Raw genomic sequence first — 26,297 nt, 5'->3', positions numbered from 1 at the left:
AATTTTAAGGGCTTAATTGTCCTTAACCATAGTCCTTAAACTACAACATATAAGAGACAGAATAATAAGCTAGTAGCATTTAAAGACATCACTACTATTGGTCCACTCAATTGACATAGTCCAAAAGACCCTATGGGGTGTAAAGTTCATAGAAATAGTCATAAAAAAAGAAATAAAACACAATGGAACCCAGACTAGATGCCCTCTTCCTTCTCTTGGTTATCATTCTTTTGCTCCTCGGGAGGTTCCCCTACTTCATCCTCCTCCTTTTCTTTCACTAGTTTGTCAATGATGGTCTTTAGTGAATCCTCTACTAGTTATTATATGGATTGGGTTATCTCAGTAGTCTTTCCTAGCTCCTATTCCTTTTTGTTAGCCTATAGGAAGTAGAGGCTTGTAGCCATAGAGTGCATAACCTTGGTAGAGAACTCAACTAGGGTTTTGAACCTATGACAGATAGTGGTATGGCTATCCACCATGTCCTTCATATCCTTCTCAAGTATCTCCATTTGCATCTTGGTGTGGCTATATTTATCTTTCTCCCTAGTAACCTTGGGGTTAACCTTCCTAGGAGAAGTGATGTCTTCCCCCCCGCTACAAGCTAGGGTAGCTTCAAGGGTATTAGAGATATGGGATGGATTGATGGAGTTGGGGCTAGGTTTGATGTCCTAGTGGGCTCTTTTCTTTTTACCAAATTAGCTTTCATTATTCATTCCATTTTTTATAATTTCATTGTTTAGTGTTCTTAAATTTTCATCATTACTTAATTTTTCTATGAAAATTTTATTAAAATGTGCTTTGTTCCATTTTTTGATATTTTCTTTGACCATTTTCATTTTGGACACAAAGAAATACATATTGGATCCTTGAAACTTTCTTTCTATCCACCACTATTTCCATAAGATTAGGACCTAAGAACCACATATTTTAACATTTAAAAGGATTTTTGGATGGTCTAAAGGGCTCAACTAATTCAGTTCTAACTGGGTAATAGTTGGATCCTGCTATGGGTAATATAGTTGACTGGATGGTCATCCCTGTGTCTCTTATTACTCCTTTGAAGAAGAATTTATCTCATTTTTTAGCAATTGAGGTGAAGTCTTTCCTCCTATTGTTCCAAGTAAATGTTCCATTATTAGTTTGGATATCTAGGAGCTAATTGTCCTCTACCCATCTTTTGAAGTCCATGGTCGCATGTATCAAATATTGTTGTCCCCCATATTTTTCTTCCAAATTTAATATAACATTGAAATCACCCCCAATGAGAATGTTTTCATCAAGGTTACCTCTCAAAAATGTATTTAATTCTTCCCATAGATGCTTCCTATCTATTGTCTATACAAGTTCATATATATTTATTAGGATGATTTGGAGGTTGTTTCTAATACTTTTAACTTTACATCCCATCCAATTATGATTTAAAATGATCAATTCTAAAATAATTTTCCTTGGGTTCCATATTATACCTATCCCTCCTAATGCTCGATTACATTCTTGAGTAACAATTTTCCAATTTCCCAATTTCCTCCCTAATTTACATCCCTCTTTATTTAGTTTAGTTTCTTTTAATAGTATAATTTCATATTCAAATAGGGATATATTATGCTTTAATAAGAGTTTTTTGCTAGAGGCATTTAAACTTCTAGCATTTCATGTAATTTTCATACTAACAAGGGAAGGCTCTTCCCCTTCCCTACTTTTAGAATTTTGAAAAGCTTACCTTGTTCTCTTGCTTGACCATCTGCCTCTATCAAATATTCGAGTAATTTTCTCCTCATTTTGATTTTTTCTAACCACATCTTGGTGTTTTGAAGCCCTCTTAGTTCATTGTTATTCCCTAATTTTTTGTGCTCTTTTGAGTGTTGATAGTACTTGTTGTAATGCTTTCATCTTACTTTCTTTTACTTCTTCTATTTATTTAATAATTTGGTCTACTAGATCCATTAGTTTCTCAAACTACTTTGATTTTTCCTTACTCTATAATTTCTCTAATTTTGTTTCTTCCTTATCTTCATCTTGTTGTAGATCCATCATTATTCTATGTTCTTCCCAATCTTGCCATGGAAGTGTTGGTTCCTAATTATTTCTAAGGATATGATTATTTGTAGTTCTCAATAATACTTCTTCTCCATCTAAGAGTAATTTTTCTCCTATATTTCTATGTTCCTCTATCTTTTGGATGTCCTCAGTAGTTATAAATTAAAATGAGTCCATTCCATTTGCTAGTGTTTCACAAAATTTGTAACTTCATTTTTTGGATCTTTTTCTGATTGTGATATTACTCGATTGAGTTGAGGATGCTAGTGGTATTAGCTCTTCGTTTTTACTTTTTTATATTCTCTACTACTATTCAATCCATATTATTATTTATGGCCATATTAAGGACTGATTTTTACTACTCTCCCTCCTTGTTCCTGAATGAAGTCTTTATACCTTCTTTTGGATAATTCCTTGTTGTAAATAGCCATTCATTTTCAATCTCCTCAATATCTAGATTTCTCATGTCTATCTAAGTTTAGGTCTCTATTTTCTTTCTTTAAAATGTCAATTTATCCAACTCATGTTGCTATGAATTTTTTGGCTTCTAAAGCTTATTTTGTTCCTTTATCAGTTGTAAGATCTCTATTTGATCAGCTATGTAACTAATCCTAAGTTTTAATTCTTCATTAAGTTGTTTTATTCTCCCCATATTCTACTAAATTTCCTTCATTTCTATTTTTGATTCCCTTTAGGCTTTCTTTAGACTTGTAAATTTAATATTTAGTATATTTAGAAGATTGACTCCTTCAATATATCTCTTTTGTATAATCTGGTTGATGTCCTCTTTCTTTGGTTTTCTAGCTTTCTTTACAATACTTTTAAGTATACTTTGTATCACCACTTGTTCAGTAATTTCTCCTTCTTCAACCTCACTATTTATGATTCTAATAAGATTCTCTATATAGTTTTTTTGTTCGATATCCCCCTTTTTAAAATAGTTGTCATGTTCTCTTTTACCCAATTCTGGATGCTACTACTCTATATTGATATCCAAGCTGACTTCCTCAAAATCTAAATTGCTTTCTATTTCTCTTTTCTCATGTTTAAGAAATTTCATATATTTGATTTTCCCTTCATATTTAGACCAGCATATTTTATACAATTATCTATTTGTGATAGTCTTTATAGATTCTCGTTATTCAAGTTCAGGTTTTAGTGTAACTAATATTTTAATTGATGAGAATCTGGTATGATGAGGCTCATAACCCTTGATTCCTCCTAACAACTGACCAATTTATACAAAGATTTTGATATCACATAATTCTATAGGGAAATTTTTTTAAGTAATCCTTATTGGGACCTTAGAAATATTCTCTCGATTATCATTGAGATTAGGTTTCCATTTTATAAAATTTAGATTATAACCACTAAAAAATAGAGAGGTTTTTTAAGTTTAAATAAAACCTTAAACTTTAATCTTTACAATGTAGAAAAAAAAGCTTATCTAAAATAAAAGTTATACTTAACTATTTGGAGTCCATGGAGTTGAACCAATTTACCAAATTTGTTCGTTTTTATTTTGGTCTAGTCCAAGTTGTATACAAGCCCCTTTATTCATAGTCTAACCATCTATATTCACTATTCTTATTACAAATTATAATAATATGAACTGTGTTGTTTTCTAGCTTTTGATTCAAGGGTCACTTGATTTGATCTTTGATAGATTAATGTTGGGGAAATTTCCCAAATTGGAAGTGTGGATGCAGGAATGAGAACAATTTTGATGAAAAGGGATTTGAAAGGTTCCTAGGGTTAGGGTTAACAAGTACACTACTATCTTTCGATAAATAAGAAGGGTTAGGTATAACCCATGTTATAGGATTATTAGCTTTATTTAGGGCTTCCCTATTCTTGACATCACTATTCTAGTTTGTATTGTTTCTGCTTTCCTTGGGAGATTTTTTGCCTCACATATGTTTTTCTCAAAAGAACTAGCTTTCTTCTTTTCTTAGTTTTCATCTCTTTGACTTTGAATTGGACTACCCCATGCTTCTTCGGTGTTTTTGCATTTAAGCTATTTTATCTTGCAGACCTCCTTCCTAGAATGAACTTTTTCCCATCCCACCTCCTCCTCATGCTTATGATATCTTATAGTTATCTCCATTTGAGGTTTTGATAATAATGACCTTGTATATCTACAAGTTTTCTCGATAATTTTTTTGTTTCATTCCTCACATTGTTCTATGAGTACATTAAACTAGTTATTTAGAAGAATTTGAACAATTTCCTGTTGTGGGAGATTTTTTGTTCTAGCCTGAGATCCAGATTTATTATGTTTGTTTTACCATTGAGAGCTAGGGTTTTCCTTGTCAAGGACTACAAATTTTTTCAAATATTTGGTGCATTTCACCTGCTTATTCACAAAATTTTCTTGTTTTTCCATTTCTCTAGTTCCATTATCATAGAGCAACATGATATTAGTGGCCATTGTTGTCACTACCTTCTCGCTTCTATCAAATGAATCAATTTCTCACTACATTCTCACTTCTATAAAATGACGCAATTTCTCTCTACATACAAATAAAATAATTTATTTAAATTTTTAGTTATATAGCTATCATTGAATTTTAATTTGAAGTTTGAGAAATTTTAATAAAGTTTAGAGTTGTTAAATGGTAATGCATTTTTATATAAAAATATGGGGTTTTATATTTAAATGACTTTTAACGGATTGTTGAATCTTTTGAGATTCTTTTGAACTTGGAAACCTTAGTAAATCTAACAACTAGAAAAATGGGAAAACTAAAACCCTATTTATAATTGGAAACCTTCTCAACTATAATGCTTGAGAAATGAAAATGAAAACTTGAAAACCAATAATGAAATTTTTATTTTTTTTATTTTCTAAACCTAATGAATTATGAAAACTACATTTTTTATATACTTGATGTGATGTATGATTTACTAGGTTTGGTTTTGGGTTTGACTAAGTGTGTTGATGAGTCAAGATGTTTAATAGAGGCTTGGGGGATTCATTTTCTATGATAATGTTATGTATATTTTGGTCACTGTTATTTACACCCAACCAATGTGATGTATTCATTTATTTCTATGATGAGTTTCGATTAGATGTTTGTTAGGGCTTTCCAATTACCTATATGGAATTGAGGTGAATTCTATGTTTTTTGCCTACTATAACCTTTGAGTTTTTTATCAGCTGTCAGTTGAAGCTTTCTAGTTTCTTGTATTGAATTGAGGTGATTTTTTTTCTTTTCATGTTGTAAACTTTGAGTCTTTCATTGGTTATCTTTTGGTGCTTTCCAGTTGCTTGTATAAAATTGAGGTGATTATTGTGATTGATCTTTAGGTGCTTTCATGTTGCTTGTAAAGGACTAAGGTGAATACTATATTTTATGTATAGGTTCTTTTGAGTTTCTTGTAAAGGAAAGTGGTGAATATTGTCTTTTATCTATAGGTACTTTCTATTTTCTTGTAAAGGACTAATGTGAAAATTTTGATTTTATGAGTTGTACTTTAGATGAGCTTAGGGTAGGTAATCTATGTGTACATTGGGAAGTGACTTGCAATGTAGGCTTGAGCCCTAAAGAGGGTGCTAGGCTAACCCATTGTAAGTTGTTTTAATAAGTGATAACATTTCATTGAATGAGAGTAAAATAAATTACTAATAGTCAGTTTTTTTCCTCGCCCACGCCTTTAGTGCCAGTATAGGCTAGGATGGGAGTAGTGAGAATGCTTTTTTGCAACTTTTCTTTGTTAGTATGTCTTTTCTATATGAAAGGATATTGATGGCACATAAAGATGCTAGGTCGCCTATGTCTAGAGATGATGCTAGGGTAACCTTAGAGTCGGCTCATGCGATGACACTTGCCCACTTGTATAGTAGATTTCCTATGTATCTTTGTTGCCTCTGGAATTAGATGATACTAGTGTATTGGTACCCTTCAAGATAGCTTGCCATCAGATATTTACTTAACATAGATGTTGGTTATGACTTGTGTATTCATATATGTTTGGGTTCCACGAAGTCGGGTGGTATTGTTTCTTATACCATTAAGATCTGATAAATAGATGTCATTGCTAAATGCACTTTTGTAGTTGTTTCTTTCATTCTAATCTTGTGTTTTTGATGGATGGTTATATTCTATCATACAATACTTGATTATTAGAGTTCTTATGAGATGATGTATTTATTTATGAATCTTTTAGCTTTTCATACCCCACAACCTGTACAATGGATGGTTATGTATTTTAGTTATGGCAAGTGGCATCTAATGTAACTATATATTATTTAATTGGATTTGTACTTGTGATTATTCCATGATGTGAATTTTGACTGTGTTAGATTTAATATTAATAAACTTATACATGTTAATCAACATTATGGAACCATTAAAAGATGTAATATGTTTTATGAATTGTGTTTACATATGTGAATTATTACTTCTTCTATATTATTTGTTAATTCAATTATTTTTATAAAAAGGACATTTTTGGAAAACTTAGTGAAACTTTAAGTTAATTTCACTTAGGTTCACTAGTGGGCTGTTAGAAAAATATTGAAGAATATACATATTCAAATTTTAGAGCCTATTATCATTCATTCTGATAACAAAAGTAAAATTTGTATGCCAAAGAATCCAATATTGCATTTAAAGACTAAACACATTGCTATACATTATCACCATTTGAGAGAGACTATAGTAGAGAAAGAAATCAGATTAGAGAATGTTAGTACAAAGGAATATATATAGAAAACATATTTACTAAATTATTATCGAAGGATACTTTTGGGTACATTAGACACATGCTTGATATTTTTTTCACTATCTTCTTCAAAATAGTTGATGCAAGATTTCATTTGTCCATTATATTTGGAGTATTTTATTACATGTGGACTACATATCTTGTGATTCTTCCTTTGGCGGAGTAATTACTTTCAAAAGAGTTATTGAAAAGTCTTGGGTAAGGATTTATTTAATACTATATGTTGGCACTTGACATTTACATTTTTTCAAATTACCTTGGAGATGATTGGAATAATGATAGAAAATCAAATTATTATATTGGCATAGTCACTTTTATGATTGATTTCAATTGGGTTGAATTGTACATTTAAAAAACCTTATGTATATGCATGGTGTCGAGTAGTTGTGTATAAGATAGTAATACCAATGGAGGGAGAGTATTCAATAGAAAATAGATATCTATGAGTCAGTATTTTAGATTGATATTTTCGAATTAATAGTTTTTCATCATATGTTAGCATCAATGCCAAAGGGGGACATTATTAGCATGAATTTTGAAGGTATATCAAAGGGAGAGATTGTGGGTATGTTGGAGGAGATGATGGAGCAGTTGGCACCTATATTTAGTGCTTATGTCTTGAATTCATTACCTTATTTGTCTTTACTGGTGACACATGTGTCTTTTGGCTATGTCAGTTAGAGTAGTAGAGGCAATTTCTTTTGGTAATATTCCTATATTCTATGTCTATATAGTTTAAGTATTGTGTGAGCTTTAGTAGAGTATGAGAACACTAGTCACTATGTAGTTTGCCAAAAACTAGTTACTAGTAAATCAACTTTATTTGTTAAGAGAGAAGGAATTTGGCTTAGAGGGATTAGATTATGGTTGAAGATATGTATTTTGATAATTCATTTGAGATAGCATAATGTATAGTTTATTTAGTGAAGGTTGTTGAAGGTTAACATGTGATTTATTCATTGTTGATTAACATTTTGGTTATGTTATTTTTGGAAGTTATAAATTTAATGTAATATGTATTGTAATATATTAATGAGGCCCTACATTATTCATTTTACATGGGGGAAACTTCAAGGAAAGCTCAAGTAGTTTTTAGGACAAGCTATAAAGAGAATATGTTTTCTTTTGTTATAAGTATCATTCAACAAGTGTCATTGTAATTGACAAATGGATGTTGAGCTTGAAAAACTGATGAGACTAGAGTAGAGGGTAAAGATGGAAATGTATTGACAACTTCAAAGGAACTATATTGAAAAATGAGTTATTGTATTGGTTAGTTCACCCTTGAATATGTTATCCTGGATATCTATGATATCCTACACAGTTAAATCTTGATAACAATATCACAATTTGTCTTGTTATGGAAAATATCTCCTACTTATCAAAATAAAGATATTCAAATGTATGTGAAATTTTTGTTTCTACAATTTTTTTTTAATATATTACACTTTTTTTGTCACTTTATTGGATTTAAATTTTCTTGTATTTATGACACAACCAAAATCTAAGGCCTTTGATTTTAATGGTGGAAGTAGTTTTCCTATAATGTAAAGCCTAGAAAAAAGAAAAGCCATGCCTTTATGTAAACCTCATAACTTTTGAATATTCTTTAATCTAATATTTATACATTTTCTCAAATTTTCAAACATATTTTCATGATAAATCTTTCTTATTTAGTGCTATTATTTATTGAATAATTTTATGATAAATATTGTAAATATTTATTGTCCTCATTTTCAAAACCTTTAATTTACCTTTTTTTGCGAGGAGAGAAAGAAAATAAAAATTTCCTAATTTTATTTAAAAGTAAAGATTGTAATCTTAGAAAAAATTATTTTCTATGGGATGGTTTTCAAATAGTTTTCTAAAATTTAATAGGGTCAAATTTATTTTCTATTATTTGCATGTCCACAAACATGAAATTATTACTTGCCAAATGCAAATTTATATAATTTTCTTAATTTAGATAAAAAAATAGTAGTTTTATATGAATATATTATAAAATGAAATACTAGATTATGAAATTATGAAATTAAATAAATTTATTTAGTCTTAAGATTTTTTTTTGTGTGTGTCATAATTTAAAATTATAAAATTTTATGTGTTCTCAATGTAACATTTCTATTAATAAAATATTTTAAAATTTATATTGCATTTGCATTTTACTTGCCATCAAATTTTCAAAGATGAGATCATAATAAAAGTTTAAATATTACTTAGGTGATGCTCAACTTTATATAAGATTGAGTTTATGCCACAAATATAATCTTAGGAGGAGAAATAATGTGATGTACGATCTAGGTGAATAGTAATTATACTAGGGTTAGTGTATGAATATATAGATAAATATTTAAATAATTATGTCCACTTTTCTTCCTCATCAAACATATAACTTCTAATAGACTCCTTTACTAAACTTGTAAATATAACATGTCACTCCTAATAGACCCCTTGACTAGACTCCCATTCTTCATATAATATTATTTCTCTCAATCTAAACATGTCAAATTACACATTAATAAATTTGAAATTTACCATAGAATTTTAAACGTGCTTGTTCAACTCGTTTGACTTCCGGCCTTGCGTTGTGAAATTCATTGACAAATCTTTGTACCACAATCCTATATTCAGAAAACGCCGAGTGCGCTACAGACATTTCAAATACCTAACCGACTCGGTCTTTTTCAAGGCTCACATTTTCTCATTTTCGGGTCCCGTACTGAAAACACATATTCAAATAAAACGCGATAGAGGCGTGCCCTAAACCACCTACCGAAAACAGCGCATATCATTTCTTCATACTAACCAAGACTCTTAGTAAATGTTGATATTTTTCTATTTAATACAATAAATTATTTAATATGTTTGTTCAATTGTAATTGTCTTTCTAATTTATTTCAATAAAAAAATCCTTTGGTGGAAAAAGTGGACTCATTGTTGCTGGTTTAGTTACGACAGCAATGGCAGAGGGGAGGAGTAGAGCCTGTGCAGCCTGTAGAGCGCAACGCAAGAAATGCTCAGAAGATTGTGTTTTGGCTCCACATTTTCCTGCAGATGATCCAGATAAATTCGCAGTTGTGCAGAAAGTGTATGGAACCAACCATGTTATCAAACAGCTACAAGTAATTTTTTAACCATGGGCCCATTTTCAGTTTTTGTTCTGTACTGGCTCCATTTTGTTTTGTGTTGTTACGGCTTTCGTTTTTGTTTGCCTATAACTTCGGGGTTCATAGGTGTGGTACCCAGGATTTCCATGTGCTTAACAGCCTCTTAATTTATTTCTTAAACATATCAGGGTTTCATTTTGATTGTACTCGTTTGGTTGATTGATTTTAATTGAAGTGTAAATTAGAAGGGGAGTAAGATAGGTGCATTTCATTTGCAAAGAATTCAAGAATTCAGATGCATCGATTTGGACAAGATATGTACATCTTGTTTCTACTACAGTTAGTTGTCTTGTACAGGAACATTTCACATTTCAGATTTAAGTTTTTGTTTGAAATATACTATGAACATCTTATTTATATAGCATAATTACGTACCTCCTGTAAGAAACCAGCTGTAGATTCATACAAAGCCATATAGTTCATTAAGTATTGTGAAAGTACTTTCTTTGTTCCTTTAAACTATCAGAACTTCATGTTTGTAACTTTTGTCAAGTAAGTGTATTGGCACAAATTTAATACTGTTATTGATATGAAATGTTTTTATTGGTTGAAGTGTGCTAATATTGTTATTGTAATATTTTTGGAGTATGATATGTGCATTGTACATTGAATTTTCTCCCAATAAAACATAATAATTTGATTTCAAGGGCTGTAATAATCTAATATTTCTTACAACCAAAAGATATTAAAATGAATATTTAAATTATTATCATAGATGTTGAATTTTTATTTTTATTTTTCATATATTCCAGATTGTTGTCTCATATTTAGATATTTATATTTTAAATGAGCAACAATTAAACTCTTTTGTGTAATGATATTTACTCTTCTAGTTTCTTTATTAGTCCTCTTGTTAATTTACTTATTGTTTCTGATGATTTATTTTTCTTCATAGCTACGATACATGTTTGGTTGTTCAGAAGGTGCATAGCGCTTTAGAAATCCTACGTACATAATAAAAACTTTTTGTTTCTATTTAGAAAGCATGACATCTGAAATGTCTACTAACTGGATTTTGTTTTCTTCAGTTTAGATACTTGTAGTAGTTAACCATTTATCTTATAAAGCTACTAGCTATTTTTGACTAGCTATTTCTCATTTCTATTTCTAAATGACTTAGTTTTTCTAGCCATACAATTCATCCTTATTCTGCTGTCGAACTTGATAAATAGTCTGAGGGAATTCCGCCACCAATCTTTCTTTCACTTCTTTCAAACAGATTTTTATGTATAGTCGGGTTTAAACAGCACACTTTAAGCTTTAAATTAATGTTAGTGGTTTATTCAAAACCACATCAACTTCTTTAACACTATCTACCTTTTGCTCTGACTTCAGATAGCCTATAGAAATAAATCAAAGCTTTAAACACCTTTCTAAAACATGTGATTAAAACGATTTTGTTTGTGCAGCCCTTATTTACCCTGTAGAAAAAATAAATTCAACCTCTTGCAGTGATACACCATACTCCACCTGTGGAAATATCGTTATACAAGCTTCCTTTTTTTATTATTTCAGTATGGTACCTAGGTATTCTACTCCTCAAAAAATGTATATAACATGTTACTCGAATTTGGCAGCTTGATGACACTGTACATATTCTATAATTAACAGTGTGGCCATTCTTGTATTTTGAATATGGCAAATGCCTGGAATCATTTCAACATGTTGGTCATCTAGAAGAAGATGAATGCATGGTGAGTAAGTGCAATAGCCAAGTTTTCGTTAATGGAAGGTGTTGGCAAGTTCGGCTGTTTTTCTTTGTTTGAAGGTTCGTCAAATATTTTCACGTCAATATCACGAACATCATAATATTTCCACCGTATACTATCATGTAGCAAAAAGTGATCAAGTTGTAGTACTATTTATAGAATAAAGAATGCATTTGGGTTTGACAAATTGTTTGAACGGTACGAGACAATTTTTGAGTTCTTTCGCTTGCAGTAAACCCAATAGTTACATTCTACGTGGCATGTACAGCATTCTAGAAATGCAGTGGTGATCAAGTTGTTCTCACAAATTTTTCCTTTCTACTTTCTTATGGGTAGCCTCATTTCAATAGTGATATTTAACAATATAACAAATGGGTTCTAATTATAATAACTCTCGCTGATGATGATTCAAGCACTATGATCAAAGGCTTTAACACACTTTATAAACAAAAGCTTTAATACAACTTCATCAACAAACATAAGAACTAATTGTATGGTTGTGGAAGTCTGATATTTATGCAATGTTGCTTAGGGTTTGGAGACTGAACAAAGAGCAGAGGCAATAAGTAGTTTGGTCTGTGAAGCAAATGCAAGAGTGAAGGACCCCATCAATGGAAGTATTAGTGCAGTCCATGACCTACAAAAGCGAATAAAGGATCTGGAGTCTCAGTTGGCATCCAAGAGAGAGGAGGTCGTGCAAATGCGTTCAGAGTATGATAAACTTGATTTCCTCCTGTTTGCTGGATCTCCAGATGTTCAAGATGTGCACCACAATGATTTAGCTGATGAGATCGTGTATGAAGATAGCGATCCACTACTATTGTGGGAGCCAATGGACGTATAGATTTACCAGGATGGGTTGATAAACCTGTTTTATTGATGCCATATAAATTAACTGTTGTTGTGGAAATTGATATGTGATCTATAGAAGAATTGTTTAATATCTTCTTGAAAGCTAGAGGTGCACACTAGCGTGATAAATAATATGTTTACTAAACCTTATCGAAAACTATATGTTTGTATTGCCTAAAGGTATAATATTTTGAAAAAACTTATACTATTGAGATAGAGATAATCCTTAAACAATTTTGGATATGCTCAGGTCTGATAGCATTATAGAACTAGCAACATGAATTCAACCAGCAATGCAGCTTTAAGCGCTGCTTCAAACAAAAATCAAAGAGTTTGATACAAAAATAGTTAGATAAAAAAAAATTAATAGAAAATAAGATAATTTATGTCTACTTTTGTTATATTTGATCATGTGTATTTAAAACACGAGTACAATGTCAGTTTATGACATTGTTATAGCATGACCTGTGAGATGTGTAGGTCTCACTTTGTTGTAGGCAGTTGTAGAGATACAAGAGGTGAGTAAATATATGTTCAGCATGTATAGTAAGTGTATGCTCGGGAATAATTATATTTTTGTTGAAAATAATTTCTAATAAATTCTTTTGAATGTTATTGAAAATCATAATATTGTATTTCTTTTGTATAGTTATATGATAAGTGAAGTTGTGAGTGTTTTTATTTATGTATTTTGCTTTATGATTTTTTGATTTGGAGTACAGTATGGAGAATGTGTTGGAATCTTTTTTCATATCCTCATGCTGCTTAGTTCTGTTTTGTGCTTAAAAATAAGTATAAAAGTATCTCTGTAAAATTTTCTAAATAATTCAGATTTTTTCCGATTTTCATAATGCAGCTGCTGATTAACTATTGGAAATAAACTGTTAGAAAAGGGAGTGATATACTAAAGTCTCCACAACTCCACAATTGCTTTCTTTCCTCCACTTTTTACATTTCCCTCCAATCTTCTCCCTCAAAAAACATGTGTAAAAATTATATGCAGAAAAACAACAGAATTAGTAATTTCATAGGTATACTGCTTCATAAAATATCCCTTAAAATGTGGAGTAACTGCTATAGCCAAATTAAACTCAGACATGGACACCTTCTCTTATCTATATTGATAAAAAGACATCTAAAATAGATTTTCAAACTAAAATGTTAATAATAAATTTTATAGATAAATATTTTGAGGGAAAAAAGACACTAAAGAAATAGATGATATCTTGTGGATCAATAAGCAATGGCTTCTTATTGAAGTCCCTTTTATTTCAAAGTTTATTTTATAATTTTAAGAAGTGGCTCTCAAAAAAGTATGGGTAAATTCCTTCTTAAGCTCAAGTACAAATTTAACTTAAGCAGCCCCATAAGAACATGGTATTAGAGTACTTTCTTGTACTAAATTTTTTTTCTTTTTCTTTTTTTTGAATTTAGTACTACCAAAGTTTAGTGTAGTTATTTACTTTGTCTATGTTGATAGTTTCATCTAGATCTTCAAGTTTGAAATGTCCATGTCATTTTTTGGTTGGATGTGAATCAGTTCAATTGAAGCTAATAGAAGGGTTACGGATTTGTAGATTACACCAAGAGAGAGAGAAAGGAGATAAATAACAATTTAATAAAATTAAAATTTAAGTTTTGAAGCACAAAATTTGTAACTTTCATCAACAAGAGGAAAGACCAACGAATCAACTTCAATGTCCAAGAAGCACTTAAACTCAAGTACAAATTTAATTTAAGTAGCCCCATAAGAACGTATACTAGAATACTCAATTGTATAGAAAATTTATTCTTTTTTTTAAAATTTAGTACTACCAAAGTTTAGTGTAGTTCTTTACTTGGTCTATGTTGATAGTTTGGTCTAGTTCTTGAAATTTGAAGCACATGTAAAATCATCTTCTTTTTAATTTTACCATGACTCAAGAATAATTGAGTGAGTTATTGCAAAATTAAGGGTTTCTTTTCAAGTTTTTGTAATTTCCATATATCATAGAATTTCTTCTTAACTTTTAGAAGCTTTTTAGATATATTATGAAAAGGTCTATTGTCAAAAAAATTATTTTTGAAATATTTATATTTCGAGTGTTATCACAATCAAGTCACAAATCAGTGAATTTCACTTAAAAGTTTATGGAGAACTTAGCATCTTTAATTTGAAATGTCCATGTCATTTTTGGTTGGATCAGTATTAGTTCAATTGAAGATAAAAGAGTTATGTATTTATGGAATACACCAAAAGATAAAGAAAAGAGATGAGTCACAGTTTAACAAAATTAATATATATCTTTTGAAGTCCAAAATTTATAACTTTCCTCAACAAAAGGAAAGACCAACAAATCAACTTCAATGCCAGAGAAGCACTAGATTTTTGGGGAAAATCCATGGACCAAAAAGCCCAAGTGATGATATTGTCCAAAGTGATGATATCTCATTATATATGAAAACTTTTGTAATAACGCAATCAAAGGAAAGTTCTGAAGTTCTCTTGCAAAAGTCTAGTTGCATCCAAGTAAAAAGTGTGTTGAGCAATTAAAATTTGGAAAGCTAAAGAATAGCAAAGTATGATTCCAGATTAAATGTAAACTAGCTTTATATCTAGCATGGTTTTCTATGTATTTAATAATTCAATTTGCAGGCGTATCTTTTGAAGAAGGGTATCGAAAATACATATGGAGAGAGTCTAAATTCTGTCACAGTGAATAATCCTATGAGCATATAAAAGTGAATCCAAGAAACCTAGAAAATGTAAACATGATGTGTGAAACCAAAAATGTTTCCTGCATATTGAAACTATGCCCAGCAATTTCGCAAGATAGCTTTACCAAAGATGAATTTTATTTCAATGTTGAAAGTTTCTTGTGCCTAGGGTGCTAAGAAATTTAATAAAATATTGAAGTAATTAATGTTCAGAGTGTTACTCAAGTAAACATACTAGGATATGCCAAACTTTCAAGAGGAGTGTAATTTGAATCGAGTGCAGTTGATGACCTACAACGCTGAGGAATTTTAGAATCATTAAACAACCACATAGATCACACTTTAAGAATGCTTTAGAAGGAGAAATCATGGGGACATATTCAAATGGCAACATGTGCTTTGTGGCTGCATAAAGAATATCAAAATTTCCCCGTTATTTAAATGACCTAACTCAACACCCAAAGAATCTTTGAAAAGAAAGATGTGAGTCAACTGCTCTCTCACTCCCAAGGATTGGAGTCACCGAGAGGTTCAAATATTGTGAAGTTTATCAAAGAATTTGATGGGATCCCACAAACATCAAATGCTTCTGATCACAGGCATTGAGATCCTACTTACTATGAATGCAATCTATGGAAAACAATGTAATTTCTTTGGTTTTCAAAGAGATATTTAAAGTGTGTAATTTAGAGTAGAGAGAAATGAGGAAACAAAATAAAAAATCTAACCTCTGATCTTGAAGATTCTCATTCACAAAGGTTTGAAATTGGAAGCCCATCGCCTAGTTGTAATGTGCTATTTATAGCACTAATATGTAATAGATGGGGAACTGCTTCAAAACAATAAAAAACTTTTCAATAGAAAGAAGAAATTGAATCAAAGAAGACAAAACACACAATAACATAGATTTACTGTGGTTCCACAATACTTGTCTACATCCACATTCCAGCAGGAAATTACTTGTATTAATTAACCAATACATTACATGGCCTGCACAAAACCATTATATAGAACTCTAAAAGTACAAAGAGTCAAGAGGGAAAACTGAAAGACATATGACTGTTGGGCTTCATATCCCAACAATCTCCCCCATAAAGTCCAGCCAGTATCCCCTGCATCCCATTTGATCTCAGAGATGAATGAATCCTTGAGATGATCTCAAGGCCACCAGACTTTGCTCCAGCACACTCAGAATGACTTCTCCACATTAAATCAGAGTTATAAATATAATGACAAGCAAAGAAATTGAATCAAAGAAGATGAAACAGACAGTAACACAGATTTATCGTGGCTTGGCAAAATTTGCCTACGTCCACACTCTAGTAGGGAATTACTTGCATTAATTAACCAATACATTACATGTACTGTGCACAACCATTATATGGAACTCTACAAATAAGAAGAGTCAAGAGGAAGAACGGAAAGACATATGATTATTGGGTTTCATATCCCAACACCTAATTGTGATGTGCTATGTAATGTGCTATTTATAGCGCTAATATGTAATAAATGGGGAACTGCTTTAAAACAACCAAAGACCTTCCAACAGAAAGAAGAAAATGTTACCTGTGGACAACACTCCACCTCCGAATAGATATTTCATCTCAGAGTGAAAAATCTATTTGAATAAGGGAATTCCTCTAGATGGCCCTTTATACAAAAATTGATACGATTTCATGGTAACAGAGGAACTTTGCAGGGAAACAACAAAGGATAAATGACGCTTAGTCGTAGCTTTAAAACCCTCTTCCACAACATTTATGCACGTGTAAGAAAATTCAATGGCAACACAGGGAAGGTTTAAGGTTGAGAAGAACATCCCAGTTTATTCTACTTTGATTTTCATTCAAGCCTAATGCCCAGCAGTCCTTAATTTCTGAGTTGTGACTAGAGTGCAACTTCCAACATATCACAGTCTTGGCCAAAGTGTTGGATTATGAAGTCTCATAGTTAATTTCATTTTCTTTTCGTTGTCTCTTCACCTTCCATTGAAGATTGCTAGATAGATATGAGAGCCTATTCCTATTTATGTAATCTGCTTTTTATACATAGATATGAAGACAAATACCAATGCATGTAAGCTGTAATGATTGAACAAGATACATGCTTTTCTCTCTAGGGTATGTAGCCAAATTGACAATTTACTTCACTTGGCATCTGTTGTCATGGAGATACGTTAGCATGTTCGGTAAGGTGGTTTTTCCAAATTTCTATGTCTTTTATATAGTAGCAACGCAAGCCCAGGGCATGTGTAGTACTTGGATACTTTTTCCCTTGCTCCATCAGCAAGCATGAAGACCATGAAGACCAATAGCATCATATGGAATTAAAAAGTTCAGCGTGGGATTGGAATGCGTAAGCAAATTTAAAGGTATTTGAAGAAGACCAGAAAACGAAAGGATTTATTCTCTTTTTTATATTTGAAGGGCGTAGATACATCAACATTCTTCTATGCACTCAGTCTTGGAGTTGGTCTTCCGTTGCAAGAAATGAATATTCTAGGAGTTGGACAATCATTTATAGGACTAAACTACTGTATATCAAATTTGACTATTTAACACTTCTAATTTGGTCTTGGAGTTGGTCTTCCCTTGCAAGAAATGAATATTCTAGGAGTTGTACTTTGGATCTTCTAGTTTCTGCAGTGCCTCCACATTTGTTACATAAAGTTGGCATTCAGTCCTCTCGCCCTTGGTGGAAAGACTGGAAGTGGTATCTAGACACTCGATAACCAGCTATAAGCCTAGGCTAGCTACCAATGGCTATTCCTCACCTACCCAGGGTTGAAGTTCTCAAGCAATGATAGCATTTGCAATCTTCTCACCATGCTTGGACTCATAGTTTTGTCACTGTATGGCAAGCCATTACTATGCCTAATTGCACATTTTGCTCGATGTATTCTTTTCCAAGGCTTGCCCTTGGGCCCTTGACTGCAACACTTGGGTGTTCCTAACCCCCATTGCCCTTTCTGTGGTCAGCTAGAGACTTTTTTGCACATTTTTTGTCTCTACAGACAAGCTCAGTGTTACTAGCGACGTATCCATGATCTCTTTCACCCCTTCCACCTAGAACCTTTTTCTTGGCATATAGTTGTTCTGGGTGACAACACTTAGATTCCCTTCAAGTACTCCTAGATATGGCATGCTTTCAGATTGGAGATCTTATTTACCATTTGGAATGATCACAATGTAGTTATTCATGCTAACAATATGCTTAACATTAATGTTGCTATATATGCTAAAGCATGTATTTATAACAATGTCATGTTGCACATTCAACTACAAATAGATAAAGTGGCTCTAGAGGTGGCTCACCTATAGGAGCTTTTAGCTCATTGGGGAAATGCCCACAATACGATAGCTTGTGCTTTGTTGGATTTGGCCTCTGATAATTGTACTCCTACTTGCAGTTGCCATTGAGGACAGAGTAGTTCTACTCACCATTCTCACATGCCTTGCTCTTAGCTGCATCGCTCTCCCAACAGTGGTGCTTTTGGTCAGCACCACTCTTCTCGACGATCTAGTGGTTGACACCACCTTGCCTTGCCTCCTCAAAGGTTTAGCTTGGGGTGCTCCCCAATGGCTCCTCCTATTGCTCCTGCTACTAGTTGGCCCTCTACATAGTCAAACCCCAAGTGGGTGTTTCCTCGGCTGGACTTAGCCATTTCTCCTCCTAGGCTTGAGGGAGAGAAAAATGAAGATAATGTTGCTGCTATTGATGATGGATGGGCTCCCCTTGAACCATCTACTCACCCCCTGGCCTTTTTCCATGTGAACTCATGGGGTGATCCTATTTCCTCGACCCCTTTTTCCTTTTTTTTAATATAAGGAAGGGACTATTCATCAAAAGAATATATTGGAGTTTAAGATTGTCAAAAGGTGGGACCAAAAAAGTGGTCATTTCTTTGTGGGGAAACATAACCTAGTGTCTAGTGTGCTCGACCTAAAATTCTAACATTTTTTATAAAATTTTGAATTGCTCTAGTGATAGTGTAGATCGCACCATATAGTATATCCCAAAACTTTCTACTTATTTTTTAAATTTATTTTTGTTTTATTACAATTTTTTTAAGTGGACACATCTTGAAAATCTAAAATGTTAGGATGTAGAATGGAGTCCATTCTCTAAAAGACTAACTCTTTTAAAGATTTGATGAAGAAACCAAACTCTAATTTGAAAACACTACATTTCGAAAATTAAGTATATATGGAAAAAACTAGAGATTGAAATCTTAACATAAGTGTAATTCTAAATAAATTATATTGTTACGTATCTTACAAAGGGATGTACAATATCATATGATCTACTTTTATTATTATTTATCTATGAGTAAACCAAGAATATGGAGCACTAAAAACATTGTGGTTTACTTGTATCCTTCTTGGAAAATAGTTTTCATCTTTATTTGAATCTATCAAGCCTTTTGACTTGATCTCCAAGGGAAATCTAATTCTTAGTTAAGTTTTATAATTTAATTTATTTAAAACCATGTTCACAAAATAACATGCACTTTCAATGTTGTGTGTGTTTTTAAAAAAAAATATGGAAAATTATTTTAAATTATCATTGGGTCCAACCTCAAAATTAAATGCCCCATACAACATACACACACTATAGTATTTAGATACACCATAAGAGAAATTTAGACATCTTGATATATATTCTAGCCATTTTGGACACCTTAGGGCCCATTACAATACATTAGCATATTGAAAATAAATGTAATTGCAATCCCATGTTCACTAGGAATATTCTTTATTCCATGGAGTACTATTTATTGCAATGTCTTAATAGTTTCTTTCTTAATAGAATTCATGACTAGATTCTTCATAGTCACTATAAGGATCTGAATAAATGCATCAATAGATTTTGAGATCCCCACCTCAACACCCTCCTTCATAATAAAATCAATACTAACCTATGAAACCTTAGATCTAACTAGAATCCTAGTGTGAATTAGTTGGTCCTGGGACCCCTTAAGTTCTATTATACTACATTGGGAGATATTGGACCCATTAAGACAACTTAGGACCCATTCTAACCCTGTTAGACACATTAGGATGCCTTATCATGCATTAGTATATTAAATACATGTATCTAAAATCTAATGTTCATCATGAATATACCTTGCAACTATTGACATATCAATCAAGTTTGTTATTAGTGACAACACTTATTCAGATTTTGTATGGCTACTAAGCTCATTGAACAGTCTATAGTATTTACCATGTAGTTTAGTAGCCACCAAGCTCTACAGTTGCTACCGAGTCTTCTAGACTAATTCCAGTGGCCACTGATCATTCTAGTGGTTACCAAGGGAATTCAGTTAGTGTGAAGTGCAACAGTTCAAACCAAGCAGAATCAGGCAGTGTGAAGTCTATCGATTCAACCCAAGCACTTTAGTGGTTATAGAGCTTTGTAGTTTCTGCCAAGCTAGTAGTTCATGGAATGTGAAGCTAGTGTTAACTAAGCCAAATGTAAATTTAGTGTTTATCGAGTGAAATCATGGTAAACTAGTGACTCAATTTATACCAAGTGACATGGTATCTGCCAAGTCACTAGTGTAGACCAAGTTTGAGACTACTTTGAGGTGATTAGTATGGACCAAGCTTCTACTTCTATTGAATTCATGATGATGCTGAGTAATGACAGTGGACATTAAGTATCAGAACTTCACCAAGTCAGTCTTCAAAACCTGAGTGTCTTCATATGGGCTGAATTTTTAATATTGGTGTTAACTTGTAGATTGGCCAACTTTGTTATTATGTAAATTGGATTTGTATATATATGTAATGTATTGTATCATATCCAATGTAGTGTGCAAGATAATGAACATGTAAGAATGCGAATGTGATCATGTAGTAGATAAAGTATATACTAAAAGTCATATATCACAAAAGGTGATTAGTACTTCAAAGAATCTTTATTAGCAAATTAGTTGTAAGTTAGAAATCTACTATTTCATTCTAACAGGTGAATCAGTCAAAATCCTTTAACAAGGTAGACTTAATAGTCTTTCTCAAAATCTCTTTATTGAGTGCATACTTTATTGTGTGTTTGTAAATCCTTCAACAAGGTTGACCTAGTAGTCCTAATTGCTCCTATTAGGGTGGATCATGAGAAGTGATCATATAAGCCTTAACAAGCCAACTTTATGTTGTAGTATTGAGTTTTTTTGGATATCATCCCCACCCTAGTTTTACTTTCTATTTGGAAGGTTTATGGGTCACCAAACTATTGTGTTAAATTGTTATGAATGTTTTATGTTTTTAGTTTCTCATGCATTCAATTAGATCAATAAATGATAATTGGTATATTGCTATAAAGTTCTGAATTTGATAAAGTTTTAGAGGTTACTAATTCACCCCTTCCCTCTCAGTAACCTAACATAGTCCTGAATATTTCGAACAATTGGTATCAAAGCTTTGTGGTTCTCAAGAGAAAGTTTAACAGCTTGAGAAAAGATCAAGAATATGGAGATATTCAGACTTGATAAGGCAATTGGAAATGAAAACTTGATCTAGAAATGGCCGTTGCACAACTCATGAAAGCTAAGGAGCAACTTTCCAAATACTTGAAAAGAAGGAAGGAACTTGCAAATCAAATGAATGATCATCAATACATTGAAGAAGGAATTGAAGACTTTTTCCCTTCAAGCAGTTCAGATGAAGCAAATGATGCAATCAAAGAACTCCTAGAGAAGAATGGTTCCTTGCAAGAAGAAGTAAGAAAGCTAAAAAGAGAACAAGAATTTTAGTCAGTAAGGCTATGTGAACTCTTCAAACAGAGGAACAAGATGAAAGAAGAAATGGATGGAAGAAACAATGAAATCGAGAACCAATCCCTTCAGCATGCAATCTCCAATGCAAATAAGAAAATCATGAGCCAAATATAGATCAATGAAAGATTAAGAAATGATCTAAGTTTGGAAAGACAAATCAATGAAAGAATAAGAAATGAGCTAAGATTTGAAAAGAAAATCAATTCAAGATTGAGAAATGACCTAAACACTAAAAATAAAATAAATGAAAGAATGATAAAATCTCAAGTAGACATGCATAAATTAAATCAACTAAATGAGTAGAATCTCTATAGACAAACAGGTAAAGTAGGAATTGGATATAAAGAAGAAGGTGAATCCTCTGAACAAGGTGCTCAAAGGAATCAAAGACCTACTTGTAATCACTATGGTAAGATAGGTCATACATGAAACAAATGTTGGAGTAATAGTAAAGCAAAATTTAATGGAAAATGCTACAATTGCAATTAGCATGGTCAAAGGGCTAATTAATGTAAAGAGAAACCAAAATTTGAAGGCAAGGGTCACAAATGCAATAAACAAGTTCACAAGGAATTGGATTGTAGAACTAAGTCATTCAATCCAACAGAGCAAATTGTGAAAACAATATTTAGTTTCACAACACTTAGTGTAGATGTCATTACTATGGAGAATATGGCCACATTGGCATGAATTGTGTTAAACATCACACAAGGAAAAGAGATACCACCATAAAATGTTTTAATTGTACCAAACTTGGTCATCCAGCCAAAAATTGGATGAATATAGGTAGAGTTCAAGATGAAAAGAAAGCTAAAGTAGATAACATTTGTAAGTAGATGAGGAAGAAATGGATTTCTAAATCTACCAAGGAAGTTGGTTCAAGTAATGATGGTCATGTCACTCAAGTAGTGAGTGACTCCATCATTTTCAACTAGATTTCCAAAGGATAACTAAAACTATGCTATCATGATCACATTCAAACAATTTTAAAATTTTCAGCTGAAAAAGATCCAAATTAGTATTCAAGATACAAAAGGATCACTGAGGAAGATGAGTATCATTTATCACTAAGTTACCTTCTCTACTGACTAAGGTTTGGTCATAGACTCTAGTGAACAAGGTTGGGAATAATAAGTCATGCATGGTTACCGAGTCATGAATAGTGGATTATAGGCTATCGCACATACTGTCAAGCCTAATGTCAAGCATGATGTCAACCTAGCTAACTTTGTACTATGCATTAATGGTGAAGTTTTAACAAAAAGCATGAAATTGAATTCATTTTTCACTATGAAATCTAAGTGCTATTGTGAAGAAGTGAATTCCTGTGTGAACAAGCGACTTCAAGCAAATTTTCAGCAAGGTTTTCAAGGATTTTTATAATTTATCAGTTAATCATGGAATTAAGTAGCAACAACAAAGCAAAGAAAGGGTTTGAGATGTTGGTTTGATGAGTCAAGTGGAAAGTGCTAGACTTTAGACTTGTGTCCGTGATTGCAGAAACCCTCGACCCAAGTAGAGCTCAATCACAAATCCCACCTAAAGTACTCATTATTAATGATATTTTAACTCATTTCAAGTGTTCTATTTAGGAAATTGGAACCCTAGAAATGGATGATGCCCGAAGTGAATTATGTGTTAATTGAGTTCTCAAACGTGAACATAAACATTTGGAAGACAAAGGTTTGACCCACACTCTTCACATGCCTCGAGGTTTTCAAATCAAATGGATCAAATACATTCTAAGCCGAGTGCATAATGATCAGCTATGGCTTGAGCAACCAGTTTTAATCACCAAGAAAATGATTCATCCCATCACCAACTGCCCCATGCTCACTAAAGCAAAAACCAACAAAACCCTAGGTTGAGCCGAGATAGAAAAGAAAACTCTAGCCAAGTGGGATGACAGAGGCATAAAAATTAGTAGCATAACTGATGTAAAACTAAAGTTTGGGATACATGTGATAGCTCACAAGATATAAAGTTTGAGCCACCTCAATAGTGTATCATGTGAAGCTATGGACCTAGCTTCCAAAGTTGTGAAGAAAAATTTGTCTTATGACTTTATAGACCTATTGTTGAAGAAATTCAACAAAAACATGGAAAGTATTTGTGTTAGTGTAGTTTTTTATTTTTCCTATTTTGCTAGGTTTTTCCTACACTTTTAATAATCTTGCTTAGCTTAATAAAGCATGTCTTATTAGGTGAATGGTTGTGAGGTGTCACCTTCCTACATGTGAGCATCCATTAGCTGTCTTGGGAAGATACTTTGCTATCTTTAGTCCAATAGATGGTTGCTCCTCATTGGTTGGTGTTGCCACCTCCTCCCTCTTCCTAGCCTATATAAGCATGCTACTTGGCTTGTATTTGCATCTCTTGTTTTTGCATCCTCTTAATGCTATTTTGCTTTCAGCATTTGCATTACTCTCTTGGAGACTAACTCTATGATGCTATTTTGATTTTGTATCATTTGCATTCATAGTTTAGATATTTACTCTTTGCACTAGATTTCTGGGTTGTTAATCTTTTTAGATTCTAACATGGTATCAAAGCTTTTCTATGTGCAAGAGTAGATTTTAGTTTCCTTATTTGAGAGATTCAGGGGGGCAAATAAACTTTATTGTAGTTTTTTGAAAAATAAAGTATGCTCTTCTCTTGCATCTTTGGATGATCCTGAGAATCAGAAAAGTTTTGACAAAAACGGTTTTTCTCTAGGGTTTCAATCTCAAATCTGACAACCAACTTGCATATTTGGAGTTTTCAATTAGTTTTGCAGGTTCCAGCATGCCATTGATGGACTTAGAAAGCTGATCCAGCATTTGCATGTCATATTTTGGTTGCTGGGGTCATTTTTTGATTTTTGGAGCCGTTGTTACTGTTAAAGGCATCTAATTTATACTACACAAACATCTTTTGTACATCAGCAAAAGAAACGCTTTCTGGGTTTTGTTCGCAGCCCTGAAAAACCATCTGGGTATCTTCTAGGCTTTGCATGCAAGCTGTATAATTTTTAGAATCGAGCTTGCAAAGCTACAGCCATACCCCTCTCCGTTGGCAATCGCAGATTTGAATGCAATTTTCAAATGTCTCGTTCTTGATCATACAGACTCCGATTTTGATGATTCTTGTTATGAACTTGGCTATTTTTTGTGCCCTATCCACTAGTAGAGTTGTTTTTTGATTTTAATGCATGAATTCTTCAAAAATTATAGATTCTCAGCCGTGATTGTGCACAGTTCTCATTTTGGAAACTTCGGAGGATCATAACTTTCTCATACGACCTCGTATTGAGGTGATTTTTTTTTGAAAGTTTATGATTTTTTGAGTAGATCACATTGGTGCTATTTGTTTCCTTGATCATTGTGCCCAAGTTTCACTTCTCGCATATGCTCTTCATGAGGGTTTGTAATGCATTGAAATCAAGAACACTAAGTATTTCTTTCTAGTGGTAGTTGTAAATGCACTAAAATAAAGTGCCAAATCATATTTCTTTGAGGGGTTTCTTTGATTGAGTAAAGAGGGGGGGCATTGTCGTGGATAGGTTCTCTTCTTTCTAGCATTTCTTCTTTGCATTTCTTCATCATGGATCAAACAAATATGCCCATCCTAACTCCATACAATTACTTTGAGTGGAAATCACGCATGACAATTCACTTAAGGAAAGCTGGATTAAATAGGATAAATATGGGACTTGAAACTGAACCTGCTAAAGATGAAGATAAGCCTAAGTGGTTTAACAAATGTGATGAGGCATTTGGAACATTGTGTTTGTTTGTTTCTCCTGACTTGCTATTTCACATTGAGTCTTTGGATACACCAAATGAAGTATGGACAAAGATAGAAACACTATTTGGCACACAAGATTCAATGAGGGATCATATGTTGAAAAATGAATTAATTAGTTTGAGTCCAAGCAATTTCAACACAATCCAAGATTTTTTCACCAAATTGAAATCACTAAGGCTACAGTTTAAACAATGTGGAATTGAAAAGAAAGATGAACAATTGATTCTTAGTATTCTCTCTAAGTTAAGTTCATAATATTCTGTGTTTGTCTCTACCTTCTATGCTACTAAGGGTGCACTAGGTACTCAATTCACCATGCCATCTTTAGATGATTTTGCTGTCAATCTCACTTGAGAATAGGACAAGCTAATCCAGATGGGCATTCTTACGTCCTCTAAGTCACATGCCTTGGCTGCCAACCAAGGCACAAAAGAACAACAAGGACAAAGTAGTAACAACAATAGTAAGGACAAGAAACAAAAGAATAGCGAGGAGAAGAAGGATCAGATGCTGGTTTCTTCAAAAGCAACTATTGATACA

General features: G+C 32.5%; 1 protein-coding gene across 1 annotated transcript; it reads left to right on the top strand.

Moving 5' to 3' along the window:
• Window positions 1-9,650: 9,650 nt before the first annotated feature.
• LOC149545814 (LOB domain-containing protein 23-like) lies at window positions 9,651-12,883 on the top strand. Its single transcript, XM_089794485.1, has 2 exons — window positions 9,651-9,887; window positions 12,174-12,883. Exons 1-2 carry the CDS (start codon window positions 9,726-9,728, stop codon window positions 12,483-12,485), a joined length of 474 nt encoding a protein of 157 aa, XP_089650611.1. The 5' UTR covers window positions 9,651-9,725; the 3' UTR covers window positions 12,486-12,883.
• The last annotated feature ends 13,414 nt before the right edge of the window (window positions 12,884-26,297 follow it).

Source organism: Cupressus sempervirens, chromosome 7 (assembly GCF_028749045.1).
Source record: "Cupressus sempervirens isolate cs-2001-9-10 chromosome 7, ASM2874904v1, whole genome shotgun sequence".
Taxonomy (NCBI): Eukaryota; Viridiplantae; Streptophyta; class Pinopsida; order Cupressales; family Cupressaceae; genus Cupressus; species Cupressus sempervirens.
This window is presented reverse-complemented; position numbering and strand designations above follow the sequence as displayed.

Bases quoted from the DNA above. Each gene is read 5' to 3' on its own strand.
- LOC149545814 (XM_089794485.1), top strand. From the start codon at position 9,726: ATGGCAGAGGGGAGGAGTAGAGCCTGTGCAGCCTGTAGAGCGCAACGC. The intron at 9,888-12,173 runs GTAATTTTTTAA...AATGTTGCTTAG, and splicing joins ATGTTATCAAACAGCTACAA to GGTTTGGAGACTGAACAAAG.